Genomic DNA, 21,238 nt, shown 5'->3' with positions numbered 1-21,238 from the left:
TTTTAAAGCAAGTTGATGATATACTGATTAATTAATTGCATTCATTTCAACCTTAATAGTTAATACTACTATGTTACTACCTTCTTGACTTCCCATAACAATTACTCATTCTATAATTAGTATTTTTATTTTCAATACATACGTAGGAATTGAAAATTAAAATAAAATTTATTAGATAAACAATTGGATAATAATGATTGTTTAGGGTAGCATGATTGTTTTTTTCATCCTTAACAATAGGTTTCGGAAATCTCTCTACTAAATCAAATCTCATATTTTAATAACAGATTACAACTAAAGATAAGACAAGATCTCATAAAAAAAAAAGGATAAGACAAGGTGATATTTTAAATTTTAACATGTTATCTTCTTCTATCTATAAATCTGTTGTATTTATCGAAAATCTGGACAAAAAAAATTATCTGTTTTAATTTGTGGTCTAACTTCTTTTGTTTTTATTTTTTTATAATTTTTTTGTACTAACTTATCATGGGATTAAAAGTGCAAGTTCAAATTAATCTAAGACATAAAAAATTAACTGAGTCAAAATTCAAATTTTATTTTAGTAACCAATTACAACTAATGGTAAGACAGGATGACAATTTAAATTTTAACATGTTATCTCCTATGTATAAATCTTGTTCTTTGACCAATTTGGTTCTGAATGTTATTTTTGGTATACAATTTGGTTCTGAATTTTTTTTTGGTCATGGTTTTTAAAATATTGTATTGCTTAATAAAAAGGCTTACAGGAGAAACCCAAGGCGGCCCAATAGAGACAATGGTTTTTCTGGTAGCCCAATGTGAAGTAGCTTTAAAAGTACAAAGGAAAAAAAATACTGATAATACTTTTCTCATCTTTACTATAATAAATTAATAAGTAATTATCTTAATAAAAATACGTTAATTTGAAAGAAAATTAACGATTAATAAGAAAATGAATTATTCTGAAATCTGAACAGATCAGTATTTTAGTAGTAAGATTGAAGGAACTTGACAACTTGTAATTCAAGCATTGCTAACAGATCGCTAATTAATTAATATTGTTAACAGATATCAAATCAAAGAAAAAAACAAGAGGCAATAAGAGACCAAATATAAGAGTTAACTTGCTGTAAATGACCCGCTATACAAGTTGACTGTACATAGTATGACCAAAATTAATTAATTAATATTATCTGTTATTTATTGTATATCATCTATTTTATCTAGTATTTATTATCTATTATATATAATTAAAGAGTTTAATTAATATGTATACTAAAAATATACGTCAAAATTATTATAATAGAAGTTTTTAAACATTTTATTTTAGTAAATATATTAAAAACTTAAATTATGTTTTTTTATTTCTTTTAATAATAATTTTAACATTTGTTCTTATTATTTGTCACTCTATTTTTATTATTAAATTTGTATTTAATATTGTGTGTGGTATAAAATTTTAATTTTAATTTTATTTTTTTACATGTGATTTTATTTTTATATAGCTTGCTATTATTTTTATAGTTAGTTATAACAAGTTCTTGACCCAAATAAAGGAGGAGGCTAACAGGAGTAAAAAAAAAAAACAGTAACAAAATATACATTAACACACATTTTATATTTATTTTTTATTTTTACCTATTATATCATATACAATAAAACAGCAAACACTAACTACACAATAATTTTTTTGGCATTGCTATCAAGATTATTGTGAATTAAAATTTTATTACTATTCAGCACATACAAAAAAATAGTTATGGATGAAAGTGAAGTAGATAATGATATTACGTGGCAAGAACCAATTATCTAAAAAATGGAACTAATAAGAGAGTAAATAAAAAATCAATTGCCTAAACAATTGTAATCTTAGTAATTAGATTATGTAAAATCAACATTTAAAATTGAAAAGTATTTGTTATCATCGTTATTTTAATTTTCATTTTCTTGTGTAAAAAAAATTATATTTTTTGAGTTATTTATCCAAACGCTTACAACTTTAAAATAAGTACTTTTATAACTAAAAATTCAAATACAAAATAATTTATTTATAAGCTGCTATTAATAAAAATTTTTATACTTTAAACTCTTTTTTCAAAATAACTTATTTAGGTTGTTTATTCAAATTAGACCTCAATTATTAATGCTCTCTTTGAGTTAATATTAAAATCAATATAACTAATAAACTTTTTTTTTTCGGTAGAACTAATAAACTATTTAATATTAATACATGTCAACTCTTCATTTTATTTTTCTTTTCGTTTGTATTTTTCTAAACTACTATCTTTAATAACAAAAAAAAAAAACAAAACTCTTATTTAATTTGGGGTTAGCTTAAGCTCAGTTTGGTTAATGTCTTAAAATTTTGAGATATAAACACAAAAAGACAATTTAATATTAAATTTATTTAATTACAAAAAAATCGCATAAGAAACACAAAAATTAGCATTTATATTGATTCTTTCGAGTCTTAAACTATTTCTAAAAATAATAAATACATGTTTATTGTATCTATCGTGTGTAAACGTGTCTTTAAAAATTTATATTTCAATAACCAAACAATAAATATATGTGTTATTATATCTATGTCTCTGATTGACATAAATCTAAGACAAACACTATCTTAAAAATTTAGTTTAAATCAACCCACTCAAATTCCTAAGCTATAGGAATTGAATCTATTTAAATAACGGATTACATAAATTGGGTCAAAATAAATTATTATTATTATTATTATATGAGTTGAAATTTGTCTAACTCAATTTATAATTTTTGTGAATGAATCAACCCACGAATTGTAACATACCTTGATAATTTTAAATATAGTTTATAACAATATCAAATAATACTTATAATTTTAATCTAATCTCCCATGAATCATACTGAAAAACAAAATTATCAAATAATAAAATTTGTGTAAATACTAAATAAGTAAATATAGATATTCCACATGGTAATTATACCCTAAATAATGTTGAACGTCTACTTCTAGGAAGATTCCAATGTCAAAGACATTCAAATATAAATTCCATGCGAAAATCACGCCATGAACATATCCCAAAAAAAAAAAAATCTAATCTATCTCCAATCCAAATAACTGAAAAAAGAGTATTAACTAAGTATTAACTGTTTAGAAAACAGGAGAAGACGCCATTTCTGACGGCACTTAGTTGTATGGCCAAATCCTTTGACAAAAACAAAACAATGCGCGTCACGAATAATCAAACACATGACTAATCACGTTGTAACTTGCTTACCAATCACTATCATTATGTTCAACACAAAATTAAATTATTATATGATGTAAGAATATTCAAGTTCAATTTCTATAAATAAAAGAAAAAAAATCCTAGAAAGAGTTGTCAAATTGAATAGATTCGCAAGTAATTTTTTTACTTACAATTTATAAAAAATTATTACATTAATATTTAGTATAATTTTTAAAATTAACTTGTAACTAACTAAAAAATCATTTAAAGTGTTTATATATATAAAAAATAAAAAAAATGACTTCTTCTTATAATAAGAGACTTTTTATTATTTTTTTAAAAATAAATAATTTTATAACTAAAAAATTAAACTTATTTATAAAATTTGTAATATAAGTCTTTATATTTTATTTTTTTTAAATTTAATTAAGTTGTTTATTCAAAATGACTATTATAAAAGATGTTTTTGTTTCGTCTTAATATGGATTTATATAATTTAATTTTGATATAATGATTATGTAAATTATTATTATTGTATAATTATATCTGTTTTTTTAACTATTATTTAGCATGAAAATATAAAATAATACATTCCAACTGCAATCATATCAAGCTAATCTATCCAAGAATCGGTTTTACATTGTATTTGGGATTGTTCAAAAGCTCAGCTTGTTTTCTTGTCATCTTTTAGATTTGAAGAACTGGTTTTTGTATCATAGCAGAGAGCATCCGTTCAAGTTCTTTTCGGACTTTGGTGGATATAGCGAGTAAGGAATAATGACATCTTTAATCCTCATGAAACTTGGCCTCCGAAAAAAGTGATTTGTCTGGTATTAACTTCAGAAAAGGAGCTTAGGAATATTTTTGAATTACAACGTATGTCTCTTCTCTCTACTCTAAATGGTTTTTGGAATCCTCATCCATTGGTACTTTTAAAATTAATTGTGATGCTAGTTATTTTGATTCGGGTGATAGTGTTTGTTTTGCTTGTATTATTAGAGATTGTAATGGGAGTTGGCAAAGAACGTGTTTGGGAATGATTGAGAGTAATAGTATTCTTCAAGGAGAATTGTTTGCCATTTGGAGAGGATATCTCTTAGCTTGGGATGTGGGTCAACGAGATGTTATTTGTGAGACGGATTGTGTGAAGCATTTAATCTTGTTACTCAAGATGGTTTTGGGTTTATTGATCCATTGGTGTTCAAAATAAGAGATATCATGCATTGAAATTGGCGTATTAACTTTCGTTTGATTATGAGAGATGCAAATACAGTAGCAGATACTATGGCAAAGATGACGATGAAGTTACAACTTTCACATGTGAAGCTTCTTTCACTTTGAAAGGAGTTTAAGGATAATCTTCAATAGGACTATCCCTCTATTTAAACCGTTCCTTATTTTATTTGTTTTATTTTTCTTTATTTAATTTATTTCGGTCACAAAAAATATCAAGCTCATCTATCAATGGAGGCATTCGTTTCACATCCTTTCAGCTCTTCAATGAAACTCTACTTAAATTAAATGACAATCATAATAATAATTCAACTCTTCAAATAATATTTAATTTGAATATTTTCAATAATATAAAAATAGATTTACCTAATATTTCTCTTAATGAAACATATTAAGATTATCAATTAAAATTATTTTTATAAAAATATAAAATTTAAATTTTTAATATTTTTATTATATATTTATTAAAGTAAATAGTTTGAAAATGTCTAATTGTCTACTAACAATAAATTTAATATAAATTTTCTTGAAAACTATTTAATATGAAAAAAGAATTTTATTTTTTTAAAAAAATTATTTTTATTTAAAATAATTTTTATATAAATTAATTTTTGTATATAATTTTATTTTTGATAAATTTATTTTATTAATTATAAATAAAAATATTTTTTATAGTTGACATATTAAATTTAAAAAAGGTAAGAATTGATTTAAAAATCAAACTCTTTTTAATCTGAATTTACAAATGAAGAAAAAATAAAAATTAATTTTTTTAAAGAAATTTAAATTATTTATTTTTAATTATTCTAAAACCAAAAAAAAAAATTGATTGAGTTTTAATTTTTAGCATTTCAAACAAGCTTAGTATGTTTTAAAAAAATATATATTAGGTAAATCCAACAAAAATATATAAGTAAATTCTGATTAAATTAATCCATGCAAATTAAATTCTTAAAAGATACAATTTTATTAAGCAAAACATATGTACAATTTGACGGTTCATTGGACCAATTCCTTGTCTCTTTTCATATTGCATTCCTCTCTCTCTCTCTCTCTCTCTCTCTCTCTTATTTTCATTTCAGCTCATCTTCTTCCATTGAGACCCAGAAGAACAGAAGACGACCATAATGAAGACTCGTGCTTCCACCAAAATCTCTGCAAAATGGGTTCCCATTTTCTCTATCTTTTCCTTCCTTCTTGGCATGCTCATCACAACCAGGTCCATCCTCTTCTTCTACCTTCACTTATCTTTTAATCCATGATGTGACCTATGAATTTGGCTTGCTCCAAATTTGGAAACTTTCGTTACTATTGTTACGCTTTTAGCTTCATTTAAAGTTCTAAACTTTGTGATCTGGGTCATGGAAATTTTTTTTTTAAAATTATTTTGCTGGTTTGATGCAGGGTGTGGGAGCAACCTGAATCAAACGGCATGCTGATTTCGAAGCATCAGCGTGATCAAGAACTGCAAGTGATCTCAGGTGACTGCGCCACCAAACAGGTATCTTCCGAGTTTGTAACAGCATTTGCCACAAAGTGTTCAACTTTAATACATTTTTTAAACTTTCCTTTTTTGTGTTTATTTTCATTTTTGGAATATCAGAAGCAGCCAACTAAGGATGCGATGAGTGAATTGTACAAGACACATGAGGCAATTCAGTGAGTGCTTCTAACTAATTAACCTGAGTCTCTTTCCTTTTTTTGGCTTAGATTTGGTTGCAATTTGAGCTTTTTTATTTTTATTTTTATTGTATTTTGGGGTTGAATAATAAATGAATAATTGTTTTTTTTCCTCTCTGTATTTATATTGAGGCATGCCAGGGCTTTAGATAAGCAGGTTTCCATGCTACAAATGGAGCTAGCAGCTGCTAGGAGTTCTCATGAAGCCGGGATCTCAGACTCGAATAGCACGGCCACTACCATGGGGATCAAAGGGGAAGGCCTTCCTAGGAAGAAGGCCTTTGTAGTGATTGGAATAAACACAGCTTTCAGTAGCAGGAAGAGGCGTGATTCGGTTCGAGAGACTTGGATGCCTCAGGGTATATTCTATTTCCTCTAGAAACTGTTTCTGCTAAGAGTCAATTTTGGTATCCACCTTTAAAAAATGGGGTGAATATTAGAGGAGAAGTTTTAGATAGATGATTATATGGATCCTAATATTGAGGGGACATTGAACTAGAATGGCATGGCCAACTTTTATATGTATCTAATACCTGTTTGAACAGGAGAACAACTTCTTCAGTTGGAGCGCGAGAAGGGAATTGTTATCAGATTCATGATTGGTCACAGGTAATTGGCTGGACGATTCTAGTTTAGTGTGACTGTAAATTATCTTGACAACATAAGTTGTTAAAGTTATCCTTTCCTTTGAAGTTTTAATGTATGTTATTGTGTTTTTGTGTAATTTCTTTTAATCCTAAATACTTATTAGGATAATAGTATACTCAAACTTATCTTCAGTATTTACTTTTGCCCATTCTATTTCTTCTATATGCCTATGTTGTGCCTTTCGTGGAATGTTGAACTATTTTATTGTAAATTTCTTCTTCCATTAGCATATACCTTGCTGAACTTGGAGTGTTTGGTGAATTGCTTCTTTTAGTATGTTGTATGGTGGTTGTATTTTTGTCATATTTAATTATATACACTAAGCCTCTAAGTAAGTATGGACATTTATGCTGATTTTGTTCTTAAAATTGGCTTTCTTCCAGTACCTATAGGGCATGGTGTCATTTTTAGTTTCTTTGCCTATCTGAGAGCTTAAACATGATATAAGATAAGGCCCAATGACGTCGTTTGATCGATGTAGCCGATCTTACCTAGTGGGATAAGACTTTGTTGTTATTTGTTTGCCTATTTGAAAGCTGATAATATTTATAGGTTGCTAATAATTAATAATGGATCTAACGTGGATGATGTTATCATTGCTATCTCAGTGCAACTTCCAACAGCATTCTAGATCGAGCTATTGATGCAGAAGAAAACCAGCACAAAGATTTTCTTCGTCTGGTAAGGCAGACGATAGCACATTTTATCTACAAAAACTCTGGTTAATCCGGCAGGAATTTAATCTTTGACATATGTTACCTTGTAGCAACACGTTGAAGGGTATCATGAACTGTCTGCAAAGACAAAGATATTTTTTTCTACTGCAGTTGCAATGTGGGATGCCGATTTCTATGTTAAGGTGGATGATGATGTCCATGTCAATTTAGGTATATGCTATCTCCAGATTCTCTGTCATCTTTCTTAAGTTTCCTCTACCAATTCTCGTCCCATTTCGTTTGCACAAGTACTTATTCCCCTCCCTAACGTATGCTATTTATAGGTGTTTTGGCAACAACGCTTGCTCGTCATCGTTCAAAACCCAGAATCTACATTGGTTGTATGAAATCAGGGCCTGTTCTTTCTCGAAAGTAATTCCACCGAACTTCTATATCTATATATTCGTACATATAATGGGAATGCGGTTACTTTTATTCTATGTCTTTCTTTATGTCATTGTATTTACCTGTTAAGTGCATTTCTGTATATATAGGGATGTCAAGTACCATGAACCTGAGTTTTGGAAGTTTGGAGAGGAGGGAAACAAATACTTCCGACACGCAACCGGGCAGATATATGCGATTTCTAAGGATCTGGCCACTTACATTTCCATCAACCAGTATGTTTATTGTTTGCAACAGCTGTGCATCATTGATCATTTTGCATAAGAAACCTTGTTCATGACAAAAATGTTTCGAAATATGAACACAAAGCTCATGGATCAGTCTATTGTAGTTGTAACCATCAAGAATCTACTGTATATACCTTTACAAATAGACAAATTTCATCTGGATCCTTATTGTGACTTCAGGCCAATTTTGCATAAATATGCTAACGAAGATGTCTCACTTGGTTCGTGGTTTATCGGTCTTGAAGTCGAGCATATTGACGAACGCAGTATGTGTTGTGGGACACCTCCAGGTACTGTATCCGATAAATATGTAACTATTTCTATGTTAATCTCCTTTGCAATCTCTTTTGGTTATGGTTCTCACTTCTAGTTGATTTACAATCAATGTTCCTGTAGATTGTGAGTGGAAGGCGCAGGCCGGTAACATATGCGTGGCGTCATTTGACTGGAGCTGCAGCGGAATCTGTAAGTCAGTGGAGAAGATTAAATTTGTCCACTCAAAATGCGGCGAAGGCGATGGAGCTGTATGGAGTGCTCTACTATAGATATATTCTGAAAGAGAGAACTTAGAAAAGGGACTCTGATTGTTTAATAGCAGCTGAAACAAATAACAATTTTTGGATTTGAGCTCTGAGATGGAATGGAAGAATCAAGAATGCATGAGGTAATTAGAGCCGGCAACCGAAGCAGGTTCATCGATTTTGGAAGCTGTTAACTGGAGTTAGCAATGGCATGAATGTGGATTTCAGGATACAGATTTCTTCAGAGTTCACAATACCTTCCGGTCTTATTTTTTAGTATGGAAGGATATGAATCAATACAAGGTGTTATGTTATTTGTACGTAACGTTTCTGTGTTTGTAGTTGAAGTGAGGTTACTTGATTTTTTGTTCTTTGTAGTAGTGAATGATAGCATTGTATTGTAACTTATACTGTATGTTAGAATTTCGATATGCTGAAATCACAAGTTTCACTAGTCCTATTTCTTCTTAACAATTGATCCATTTATCAGAAGCATTGGAAAGTTTATTTTTTTCACATCAAATTTTATTACACGTTTTAAAGATGGAAATCTATTTATATTTGTCTTTTATGTCAAGTTAATCTTTTTTTTTGGTGACATGTCAAGTTAATCTTTGAAACCATATAAAGATTTTTATTTATTAATTTCACAATAAAAATAACTGCATGAAAATTTCATCTTATTTAAATTGGTATGTTTTACTGTAATGTAGAATTGGATATCAATAGATATTTTTTTTATATACGCAAATCTAACTCTCAGATTTATATTGCACCTTTTGATTTGTGTTCCATTAAATTTTAAAATTCCTCAAATCTAACCCTCAAATTTGTTAACATTCATGTTAAAAAAAAAATACATCAAGTTACCATTAGTAGGTATTACACGCAATGTAACAAAAAAACGAAAGAAGAAAGAACATGACAAAATCTGTTTAAAGTAAAATAAAAAATAAAATAAAAAAGAGAAAGGGTTTACATGGAAGGAAGGAAGGTGAAGATTTGAGAAGGATGAGAAAGTAAAAAATTGTGGTTTTTGATCGCATCAAGAAGGAGCAGTTTCTCCGTCTTGGTGTTGTCAACTCTTCGAAGAAGAAGTCACTGCGGCGCGGCGGAGAATGGAACACGCCGACGTTTTCCTTGGCTTACACGACTTCCTCGAGCGGATGCGCCAACCCTCCGCCGCCGATTTCGTCAAAGCCATCAAGAGGTCTCTCTCTCTCTCTCTCTCTCTCTCTCTCTCTCTCTCTCTCTCTCTCTCTCTCTATGATTCCTTTCTATCTAGTTAATTTATTGTTATTGTTAAACCTAATTGGTGCTTTAATCAGAAACTAGCTTAGCTTAGCTTAGCAGTAGGTCTAAATTAATTACTTACTATGATTTTAGGAGTTAAGAGAGAGTGTGTTCCATTGATTGCAGTTTCATAGTGTCGTTTTCGAACAATGCACCTGATCCTGAGAGGGACGGTGGCGCAGTGCAAGAGTTCTTTGCCAACATGGAAGCTGCTTTTAGGGCTCATCCACTTTGGGCTGGTTGCTCTGATGAAGAGCTCGAAAGTGCTGGTGAAGTTAGTTTCTTTTCTCTCTTTAGATATCTTTGCACTTTTGGTTTTGCTTATTCAGTGCTGTATTTATGTTTTTGATCCAAAACTTAAGATATTTATATTCAATTAATTAGGTACTAGATTGTGGATCACTGAATTGTGACATTGATCCTTCTAATATTTTTTTTTTCTTTGATTTCTGTGGTCCTTGCATTTGGTGCAGCTAAAAATAGTGTAGCTTTAGTCTCTTAGCCTGTAACTTGGGGTGGTTGAATTCAGTTATTTATTCGATCGTTATGACCCACTTTTCCCTTTTCATTTTTCTTCTGGAGGCTTTTTCTTGGATTTTATCTTTGAATAATGATTAATTCTATAAAGCTAGTGTCAAGAAAGTTGTAGAGATAAATTTAGAATAGAAGACGGATTTAGTATTGTGGTGTGTATTCGCACATCTAGTTGCCTCATTGCAAAAGAATGTTTTGTAGCAATCGAGGCAGCAATTTGCTCGTAGGACCGCCCATTGATTATATACCATTGCACAATGTTATGGTGTATTCTGAGATATGAATTTGTTTGAATGAAACTTGCTAGCGAATGTATAGAAGGTTGTTATCCTTGAGCTACAAAAAGGTAAATAAAACTTGAACACCCTGGTTGTCAATTTAAAAATGTAACATATTTTGTATATTCGATTTAACGTATGTTATTTACTAGAAACTAGAGTTTATCTAGTCACTCTGCCTGCCAAGTGCACACATCCCTGCAATTTATGCAAGTATTATTATCAAAGCTCATTTCTTTATAGTTTAGTTAAAATCTTGGACATGCATGAATTAAACAAGAACTTAGTCGTACTTTTTTTCCCCAGAATTCAATGAGTCTTTCGGAAAATTTCTGATTCTATGTGCTTTCTTACTGATGCCACCTTTTTCTGCTGTAAATTTTTTTGTTACTAATTTAACATATAACACTTACCTTGTTAGGTGATCTATTGATCATTGGGTTTTGCTCATATGCAGGGGCTTGAGAAGTATGTCATGACAAAGTTGTTTGCCCGTGTATTTGCTTCTCTTCCAGAGGATGTAAAACTTGATGACCAACTTTCTGAAAAGATGGCTTTAGTTCAACAGTTCATCAAGCCAGAAAATTTGGATATCAAGCCAGCCTTTGAGAATGAAACATCGTGGTTGGTGAGTACATAACTACACATTCATTTTTCTTTTCCCCACAAAAGGAAAAACATATGTAGGTTTAGCAAAACTGTAAAAGCTGCTCAGAGTTATTAAATTTGAAGATTGAACCCTTCATAACAACATATTCTATGATGTATGACATATGCACCTTAATGTTTGTCACTTTGTCTTTCATGATGGATAATATTCTTGATTGGCCAATCTTTTCCTAAGAATCAATTTTATATAAGGCTCTCTAGTTGCCATATTAGTTTGTAAATTTTCAATTTGTCAAATGCCAGGCAAAAGTGCTGGAAGAATTCTTCCAATCTTGAGTTTTTACTACAGCTTTGGCAATCTTTTTCTGTATGTAATCCTGCTTCCTTAAAATCTTATATTTTCTGTTTGGTTTTTATGGCGGCAGCTTGCACAAAAAGAATTGCAGAAAATCAACATGTACAAGGCACCCAGAGACAAACTTGTCTGTATACTAAATTGCTGCAAGGTTATCGGTAACTTGCTGCTTAATGCTTCTCTCGCATCCAAAGATAGTCCTCCAGGAGCTGATGATTTTCTTCCTGTGCTAATTTATGTTACCATAAAGGTAATCCCAATATTTCATCACAAATTGATATGCACATAATTTTCAAGAATAAAATAATTTTGTTCCTGAAGTACAATTTTCTTAGTTCCTGTACCCTCTAAAAGATCATGGGTATGAATTATGGATATTCACTTGTACATACATATACTTGTTTGCCCCTTTTGTCCAAGTTATCTTGTTGAAGAGAGAAATGGGGCGGTCATAGGAGGTGTTTGGGTCAATCGTGGGGGTTCTTTTTTCGTTTTCTCTTGTCAATCTGTTTGTTTTGTGGTTTCCTATTGGAGGTTTTGTTTTTGCTTTGTGGTTGCTTTTGGAGGATATCCTCTCTTGCACTTCACCCTCGTTGTCTTCTAACATATATTCCTCTATTTAAAAAAGCTTTAACATACAGTCTTTTGCTTCTTGAACTTTCCTTAATAGAAATAAAGTTTGTAATTGGGAAGTTGTGTAATACCTTTGCATGTTGAAATGCCTTGTTGCTTGAACCTGTCCATTAATCATGGCGTGACCAATTGGCCATAAATACACATTCTTTGGTTGGGGTGTTTGTTTCATTAATTTATGTTAGTTGCTGTAAACAATTTAGTCCTTTGTAGTGCTTATGGTGCAGATATATTTGACTTTATTTTTGGAAATCTTTGCTATCAAAATTATTTATCTGTTCCTCAAAACTGAAGACTAGTGGAACTGGAAATATATGACAGTGAGAGACATAAACTACAGAATTATACTGTGTTATCGTTTCTTTTTGCCGATGTGTTAACTTGAATGATGGATTTTCTTTTATACATGTTGCTCAAACTTAGATTGGCCGAACATGCCAATTATGCATAAAGACCTTATTTTCTCTTAGAATCTTCTTTTACAGTTAAAACAAAGTTTCTTCTACTAATGATACTTTGCAGGCGAACCCTCCACAACTGCACTCAAATCTACTGTATATACAAAGATTTAGACGCCAATCACGATTGACTGGGGAAGCAGCATATTACTTTACAAATATGCTCTCTGTTGAGTCCTTCATCTCAAACATCGATGCAAAAGCCCTTTCAATGGATGAAAGTGAGTTTGAGAGAAACATGGAATTCGCCCGCACCCTTCTGTCGGGGCTTTCAGCTAGTACACAAGATTCCGGTTCAACTTACCAAAATCATGGAAACCAGCCAAGATCAGAAGCCACCAAGCACCAAAAAAGAGCTTCAAATGATAATAACGATGCCTTATTACAAACTGCTCCATCTCTTCCAAAATACGAAAATAAGAATATGACCCTCGCAGATGAGTCATTAATCACAAAGGTTCCATCCCTCTCAGAGTTGGAGAACAAAGGGGCAAATATGCTTTTAAAGGAGGATAAATTGAATGAAGTTTTCAGGGAGTACCCATATTTGTTTGCCAGTGTAGGTGACCTAACAGTAGGTGATGTTGAAGACCTACTGAACAATTATAAACAACTTGTTTTCAAGTATGTTTCTCTCTCCAAGGGGTTAGGAGTCTCCACTAAATCTCATCCTTCATCATCTAATCCACCAAACAATGTTCAAGTCCATGATGAAACCACAGTAGAGTCAGCATCAGATGGTGGACATGTAGATGCCCACGAGAAATCAGAAGATTCTAATGATTCAAGTAAAAAAGAGGATAGTTCAGAAAAAGTTTCACCAGATGAGGAGAAAACAGTTGAATCTGTTGTGCCACAGGATGAAACAGCTGCACCAGAAGGTGGGACCAGTGTAGAATCCTCTGATTAGTTGGAACTAGAAAAGATCATTTTTTGCCCCCCTTATCATATACCCTACATTTTTTCCACCATCTTTTCATGTAAATTTACTTTATACCTTTGGTTTTGTGGTGCTTGGCCCCTGCTTTGCTTATGTATGGGGAATACCATGATCACTATGCCCTCTGTAACATGTTCTTTATAGTTTTTTAGAACTTTCATGAAATTTCTTTTCTCAACTGACTAGAAATTTGCTATTGATAAAAAAGAAAGTAAAGATGAAAATTGAAAATCCAGTTGTGTGTTCTGCTATCCCTGTATGCAGTGAATAATATTCTCCTCTTCATCATAATATAATAGCTCTTTATGTCTCACCTGAATTATGTTATTGATAGTGGCTGTTCTTCTCACAGTGGCCAGATATGTGTGTGATAATAAGAGATTATGATGAAGTTATATTTAAATAACAATATTCATTAATCATTACTTATCCATAATGGTCTACAAGATTGCAATATTATATTAATATGCTGGATCAAGAAAAGTTATGTAACAGAGGGGACCAAGTTGGGTCTCAGCCATGTTGGAAACATTGTATTTGCACATAATGAACAGTGTGAAGATCTATGAAACATGGAAATTGGGCCATGGGAGCTGGTAACCCAGATTAGACAACCCTCCCCAAAACAGTGCCAGCTTTTGTAGCACCGACTAGATATTATTCACTCTCCAATCAATATCAAATATAAGTAAATAATTATTTTTAAATATGAAATATTTGAGTGTTGATAAAATTAACTACAAAAATACCTAACATTATATTTATAAAAAAAATAATTTTTATTTGATAAAAATATTTAATTGTTAAATTTTTGTTGACTGTTAAAAAATCACGTTAAATTTTTAAATTTTTTCGAGTATAACATTAATTTAGTTTTTCAGTAGTCAATTTTATCAATACTCGAATATTTCATGATTACAAATATGAGTATCATGCATCAAAAAAGGGAGAAAATGAAATAATTCAAGAGTGAGGGAAAATAATGCATATACATTTCTAACTTTACATGAATTGTTTCTTTTCCATGTTTTAAGACTTGATCGAGAATTTGATTCAGAGGCATTAAATCTTGCCTACAATATCAACACAATAGGTTATGCTTCTTTTTTACAAAGCTGGATAGCACCAATGCCTTGTCTCTTTCTCTTATATCCTTATATTGAAAAAATTATTCCCTTAATAATGCAAAGTATTTTATCATATACAAGTTATGGAACCTCATCACTCATTATCCTCTTTGCAAATCACACCTGAAAGATTAACTAATAGTTTATTCATAATCGTGTAAGATTTTCCAATAAATATATTTTTCTTTGGTTGAGCTTTCATAATCTCAAGATCATGTTCTGGTCAACTAAACTTCAGACTTGTCTGACCTAAGCAAGGTTCTTCTCCATGCTTAAACTCTGTCATAGAGACATTTTTGGAAAATGAGCAATTAACTGAACTCCTTCAAATAATGATTTTGTTTAACTACTTTTATAAAAATTTACTACTTTTAAAAGAATTAAGAGAAAATGACATTGATATTAAAATATTCATAAATAGGTGAATTTTAATATGTCTATATTTATGGTGACTATAATAACTATGAAAATGTTAAATTAATTATTTTTTTATATTTTAATATTTTTTAATAACACTTTTTTTTTAAATTATTAAATAATAAAAATACTTTATTTTAATTTTAAAAACACTTTTTAAAATATCATAACTAATGTAATCACCGTGGATTTGGATCTTCTAAATTTTGAATTTCACTTTAGAGAGTAAAGTTTGATCTCTCACTATTGAATAATTTCTTTCTCATATTTTCTCTTGGTCCCACTTATAAAATAAATAGTAAGAGATCAAACTTTATTCTCTAAAGTGAAATTCAAAATTTAGAGGATCCAAATCCAATCATCGTATTATAGATTTACTAAAATCACACTGATAAGTAACCTTAAGATTTTCATTAGCCAAAGCCTTAAATAATTAATTTATACTATAAAGTTGCACCTGAAATAATTTAAGACAACAATGCATGTCCTATTCTTTGAAGACAGTCTTTGTCAATAGCTATGTTTAGTATGTTCACAAGTAGGTTCACTTTTCACTAGCCTAATACATGCCTGTTTTACTTTGCTGTAGCATTTTATCATTAATAGTAATTAATTATATTTTCTAATTTTCATGTTGTTTCTCTTGGGCAGTGTTCCTTATAGTATTTTTTATTTTTTTGTTTTTTATTTTAAAATTGACCTTTTTGCCCTTTTTATTTTGGACGGAATCTACTAAGTTTTGGATCTCTCTAGTCTCTACTCCTTCAACAACAAATTTTCTTGCTTCTCTTCTAAGTTATACAACCATTATAGCACAAAGCAGATTCTTTTGCTCAGCAAATTTGTGATTCTTTATATATAAGCAAATTGTAAAATATTATTGATAAAAATTAAATAGTAAAAAATATCATCTTAATTTTAGCTATATCTTTTAAATATTGTCAAAATAATTTCATAACCACTATATTTATCATAATTATAGTTATTATAGAATTCACACACACACACACACACAAAACTTTAGTGAAATATTAGTTTGGAGGGAAAAAATGTAATAAGTTCCTAAATAATTTTGTTTGGATTAAGTTTTTTCTTTTTCTTTTTTTCCATTTTTAATACAAACTAAAGAATTAAGATCCCATGAGATACCAAAAGGTTGTGATCACGTGCCTTACACATGCAGATATTGATGGCGTGTCGGCCGCAAATAAAATGCATCAACCAACCAAGGTTTTCAATCAATATAATTTTCTTTCCATGTGATTAGTTTTACGTTTTGTATTCTCCTTTTTCCCTTTTTTTTTTGTTTTTCCTCCTTGTAACGTGTATATTTTATATTCTTTTAATTTAAAATCAAGAGTCATTAAAGGCAGCCTTAAAAAAATAGTGATTATGTCTGAACATTATCATATGGTATTTGTGTGTATAAGTAAGACTTATCTAACTTAGGACTTGAAAAAATAATAGATTTGAAAATTAAGCCCATATGACTTGATTATTAATTAAAGTGTAAAACTATGTATAGCTGTCCAAATTTATCTCGATAATGAACATACTTAAGCAAATGATAATATTTTACATATAAAATTCACTAGAGTACTATCATACTTGAAATTTAAGAAGAGCTCGTATTTAAAAAAAAATCATATTACTTTTTTTCATTGTATTTTTTAATTTAATCAATCAAAAATTAATCCGTTGCAGTTAAAATTCTATTTAAAAAATTTATTATTATCTAATAAATTACTATATACACAATACAAAATTTTAAATTTTAAATTTTATTTAAGTAAAAAAGACCAATTAAACTATTCAAATTAGATAATTTTTGTTAGTTGAGTAGTTAATTCACTTGTCCACTTAAATAAATATCAGAGATTCTAATCTTATTTTATATATACAGTAATTTATTGACCAATGACATAAAGGGTTTTCTATGAAAAAAACTTTTTTCAGCAAGTAAAACAGAGGAAGAAAAAATGTGAATCTGTAAAATTGATTATTAGAACAGAACGCAACAGTTTACACTTTCTTGACTTTTCTTGAGCTCATCTTGAGCCTGTTTTACAATACTACCTTTAACACTCCCCCGCAAACTCGAGTGAGGCCTCTGAATCACTCAAGTTTGTCCTTCAACCTCGAAAAAGCAGTCACTGGGCTTTGTTAATATATCAGCTACATGTTCATTCCCTAGAATGTGAACCACACGGAGAGATTTGAAATTTAGCTTCTCTCGAATAATTTGAACATCAAGTTAAAAATGCTTGGTACTATTATGTAGCACTGGATTTGCTGTGAGTAACTCAGTGCTAAAGTTATCACAGAAAATAGTAGAGACTGTTCGTTGAACTTCTACTGATCGTCTACTTACTGCAACACCAAGTAATCAAATGAGGCCCTAAGGCTCCGTTTAGTTCATGTCTCACAAAGATTGAGACACATACACAAAGACATAAATATTGAGACAGGAACACATGTACAAAGACACGGTTAAAAAATATTGTATTTGGCAATTATAATGGATAGAGTACACATTATTTTAAAAAGTCTATTTTACCCTTGATAATTAAAAAAAATTCAATAACTGCATCTCTATCCCTTTATCTTCTTCCATCAACTCGTATTTCCAACAAAACTAATTTATAATTCAATTTTCATAATCCAGAACAAATTCAAATAACAAAACAAAATTTTACATAGATATATATTATTAGGGTTTGTGTTAAGAAGATTAAAGAAAGCAGAGAAAAAAAGAAGAGAAATAAAATTATGAATTGCAAAGATGAATGTAAAAATAAAATTATGAATTGTAAAAATGAATGTACTCTACTTCAGTAACTTGTACTCAGCCAATATATATACTCGGAATGAAGGTGAATAATAACAAAGTTGAAGAAGAGAAAAGAGAGCCCTTATTCGTGGAGAAGGAAAGTGCGTAGAGAAGAAAAGAAAAAAAATGAGGAAAAGGTAAAATAGTATAAAAATATAATTTCATTTGTGTCTTAAGTAAAAAATTTGTGTCTTACCTTTTTGAAGAGATACAAATTACATGTATTTTATGGGTATTTATGTGTAACTGTCTCTCAATTTTGTGTCTTAATAACCAAATAATGAACATCTATACCCATGTCTATGTCTTTGTGTCTTGTCTTCAAAAACAAACGCTACCTAAGAAAACACAATAACCTATTACAGACCTTCGATCCTCCAAGTCTGCTGTTCAATCTGCATCATCAAACCCATAAAGCCTATAATATGTGCTTGAATGGATCAAAATTTCATGCTCTTTTGTGCCTTACAAATATCTTAGTAGCCTCTTTACTATCTTCTAGTGAGCAAGCAATGGATATTGCATAAATTGACTTATCTTACTTACTGCAAAAGATATGTCTGATCGTGTGATACACAAGTATTGCAATGTTCCTACCACACTTCTATATAATTTTGCGTCATCAAACTTCTTAGAACCACTAGACAGCAATTATAAGGATGAAACCATAGGTGTAGGCATTGGGCTTGCTTCCCCATGCCTATTATAGATAACAAATGAATTATAAACTTGGTCTGGGATAGATGAAGTTGATCTTGAGCAGTCTTTTAAACCTCTATTTCCAAAAAATAACTTAGCTCCCCTAGATTTTTTAGAGAGAAAACTTTATTTAACTACTGTATCATGTTAACTATGTCACTATTATGGCTACCAGTAATAATTATGTCATCTACATAACATAAAATGTACATCACTGAGTCTAGTTTATGTCTAATAAAAAGAGACGAGTCTGACTTATAACTGCAAAAACTAAAGTGTTGTACTTAATTTATCAAATCATTCCCTAAGTACTTGCTTTAAACCATATAGAGATTTATTTAATTTACACACATATGAATCAGAGTTTGTTTCAAAACCAATTGGTTGATGCATATAAATAGTTTGATGAAGATCACCATTTAAAAATGTATTGTTAAAATCAAATTGACGAATTGTCCAGTTGTGTGATAAAGCAATGCATAGAATAAGTTTCACAGTTGTTGGTCTAATCATCGGACTAAACACTTGTTCAACTGTGCTTTGAGTTGCTTGATCTTGATTGTGCAAAATAGTCTTCAATTTTCTACCATATTTCATAACTGAGTTTGTGACCCACCATTTTGTTATGGAAAGTTTCATCCATTGATGCAAGCAGTCAAAAAACCAAATGACAATAATCTTGCTTTCATTGCTTGTAAGGAGATGACTCAATTCCTACTTCTTGATCAGCAATGGATGAAAATTGTGGAGGAATGCGTTCTTTAATGAGATGATCTTCGTAACCTTGTCCTTGAATCGCATTGAAGGCCTGTTGCTGCCAGGTTTTAAAATTAGTTTCACACAGCTTATCAGAAATGGGATTGAATGATCTTTGTTGATAGATGACTGTTGTAGCATTATTATTAGTGACTGGATTGGTGACAGAAGAATGGGTATTGGTCGGTCACCTTATAATAACATTTTCATAAGACCTCGCTAACTTTGTAGGGTCCTTTCCAATTGGCAGCGAGTTTTCCTTCCCCCGATTTGTTGACTCCTATGTCGTTTCTGATTAAGACAATCTCACTTAGTGCGAAATTTCTTCGAATGACTTTCTTGTTGTATCTGGTAGCCATCCTTTGCTTCAGCGCTGCTTCTCTTATCTGGGCTTGTTCTCGGACTTCGGGGAGCAACTCGAGTTCCTCTTTGTGCCCCTGTACGTTTCCAATTTCATCATGGAGAATCACTCTTGAGCTTTGCTCACTGATTTCCACTGGTATCATAGCTTCTACCCCATAGACAAGTCGGAAGGGTGTTTCTCCAGTTGCAGATTGGGGTGTCGTCCGATAAGCCCACAACACTTGGGAGAGCTCCTCTGTCCAGGCTCCTTTTGCATCTTGTAGTATTTTCTTTAGCCCTGCCAGTATGACTTTGTTGGCTGCCTCGACTTGTCCATTTGCTTGTGGGTGTTCCACCGAGGTGAACTGGTGTTTGATTTTCATACTGGCCACTAGGCTTCTGAAGGTGGAATCGGTGAACTGGGTTCCATTATCCGTGGTAATGGAGTGAGGTATCCCATACCTTGTGATGAGATTTTTGTAGAGGAACCTCCGACTTCTCTGGGCGGTGATGGTGGCCAATGGTTCTGCTTCTATCCACTTTGTGAAGTAGTCTATTCCCACAATTAAGTATTTGACTTGCCCTGGCGCCTGGGGAAAAGGACCTAACAAATTTATTCCCCATTTTGCGAAGGGCCATGGAGAAGTTATACTAATGAGCTCCTCGGGGGAAGCTACGTGGAAATTTGCATGCATTTGGCAAGGTTGGCATTTTTTCACAAATTCTGTGGCATCTTTTTGCAAGGTCGGCCAGTAGAATCCAGCTCGGATTACTTTTCTGGCTAGCGACCTGGCTCCGAGATGGTTTCCGCAGATCCCATTGTGGACCTCCTCTAGCACTTCAGTGGTCCTTGAGGTCGGTACGTACTTCAACAATGGCGTATATTTTTCACCAGAGTGTAATATTGTGCTTCCCTCCGGATTTTCTTGGCCTCTTTTTCCTTTTTGGGAAGGATGTCGAATTTTAGGTATTCGACCAGAGGATTCATCCATCCGAGATTTAGCCCGGATACCTCAAGGACATCTTGTTTGCCCTCTGCTTTTACTACAGAGGGCTCTTGGAGAGTTTCCTGGATCAGGCTTCTATTATTCCCTCCTAGCTTAGTACTCGCTAACTTGGAGAGGGCGTCTGCTCTGCTATTGAGATCCCGAGTTATATGCTTAACTTCGGTTTCAGCAAAGCGTCCGAGGTATTCCAGAGTTTTTTCAGGTATCTCTTCATGTTTGGGTCTTTGGTCTGATACTCTCCATTTATCTGGGAGGTCACCACCTGAGAGTCACTGTATATCATCACTTTTGTCGCACCGACCTCTTCTGCCAGATTCAATCCTGCAATCAGGGCTT

The 21,238-nt window shown here is 31.4% G+C and overlaps 2 protein-coding genes across 3 annotated transcripts; both read left to right on the top strand.

Moving 5' to 3' along the window:
- The first annotated feature begins 5,414 nt into the window (after window positions 1-5,414).
- LOC112765026 (beta-1,3-galactosyltransferase 7) lies at window positions 5,415-9,078 on the top strand. 2 transcript variants are annotated; one of them, XM_025810882.2, is made up of 11 exons: window positions 5,415-5,646; window positions 5,832-5,928; window positions 6,031-6,086; window positions 6,249-6,466; window positions 6,653-6,716; window positions 7,364-7,436; window positions 7,522-7,642; window positions 7,756-7,843; window positions 7,966-8,091; window positions 8,284-8,393; window positions 8,500-9,078. In XM_025810882.2, the coding sequence occupies exons 1-11, from the start codon at window positions 5,555-5,557 to the stop codon at window positions 8,646-8,648; spliced, it is 1,194 nt and encodes a 397-aa protein (XP_025666667.1). In that variant the 5' UTR covers window positions 5,415-5,554; the 3' UTR covers window positions 8,649-9,078. The 2 variants fall into 2 exon arrangements, with proteins under 2 accessions (XP_025666667.1, XP_025666666.1); XM_025810881.3 differs by having other exon boundaries at window positions 6,240-6,466.
- Window positions 9,079-9,391: 313 nt separating this feature from the next.
- Window positions 9,392-13,959, top strand: LOC112764955 (vacuolar protein sorting-associated protein 9A). The gene is made up of 5 exons (XM_025810801.3): window positions 9,392-9,834; window positions 10,044-10,191; window positions 11,187-11,357; window positions 11,764-11,943; window positions 12,849-13,959. The coding sequence occupies exons 1-5, from the start codon at window positions 9,743-9,745 to the stop codon at window positions 13,692-13,694; spliced, it is 1,437 nt and encodes a 478-aa protein (XP_025666586.1). The 5' UTR covers window positions 9,392-9,742; the 3' UTR covers window positions 13,695-13,959.
- The last annotated feature ends 7,279 nt before the right edge of the window (window positions 13,960-21,238 follow it).

Source organism: Arachis hypogaea, chromosome 17 (assembly GCF_003086295.3).
Source record: "Arachis hypogaea cultivar Tifrunner chromosome 17, arahy.Tifrunner.gnm2.J5K5, whole genome shotgun sequence".
NCBI lineage: Eukaryota > Viridiplantae > Streptophyta > Magnoliopsida > Fabales > Fabaceae > Arachis > Arachis hypogaea.
This window is presented reverse-complemented; position numbering and strand designations above follow the sequence as displayed.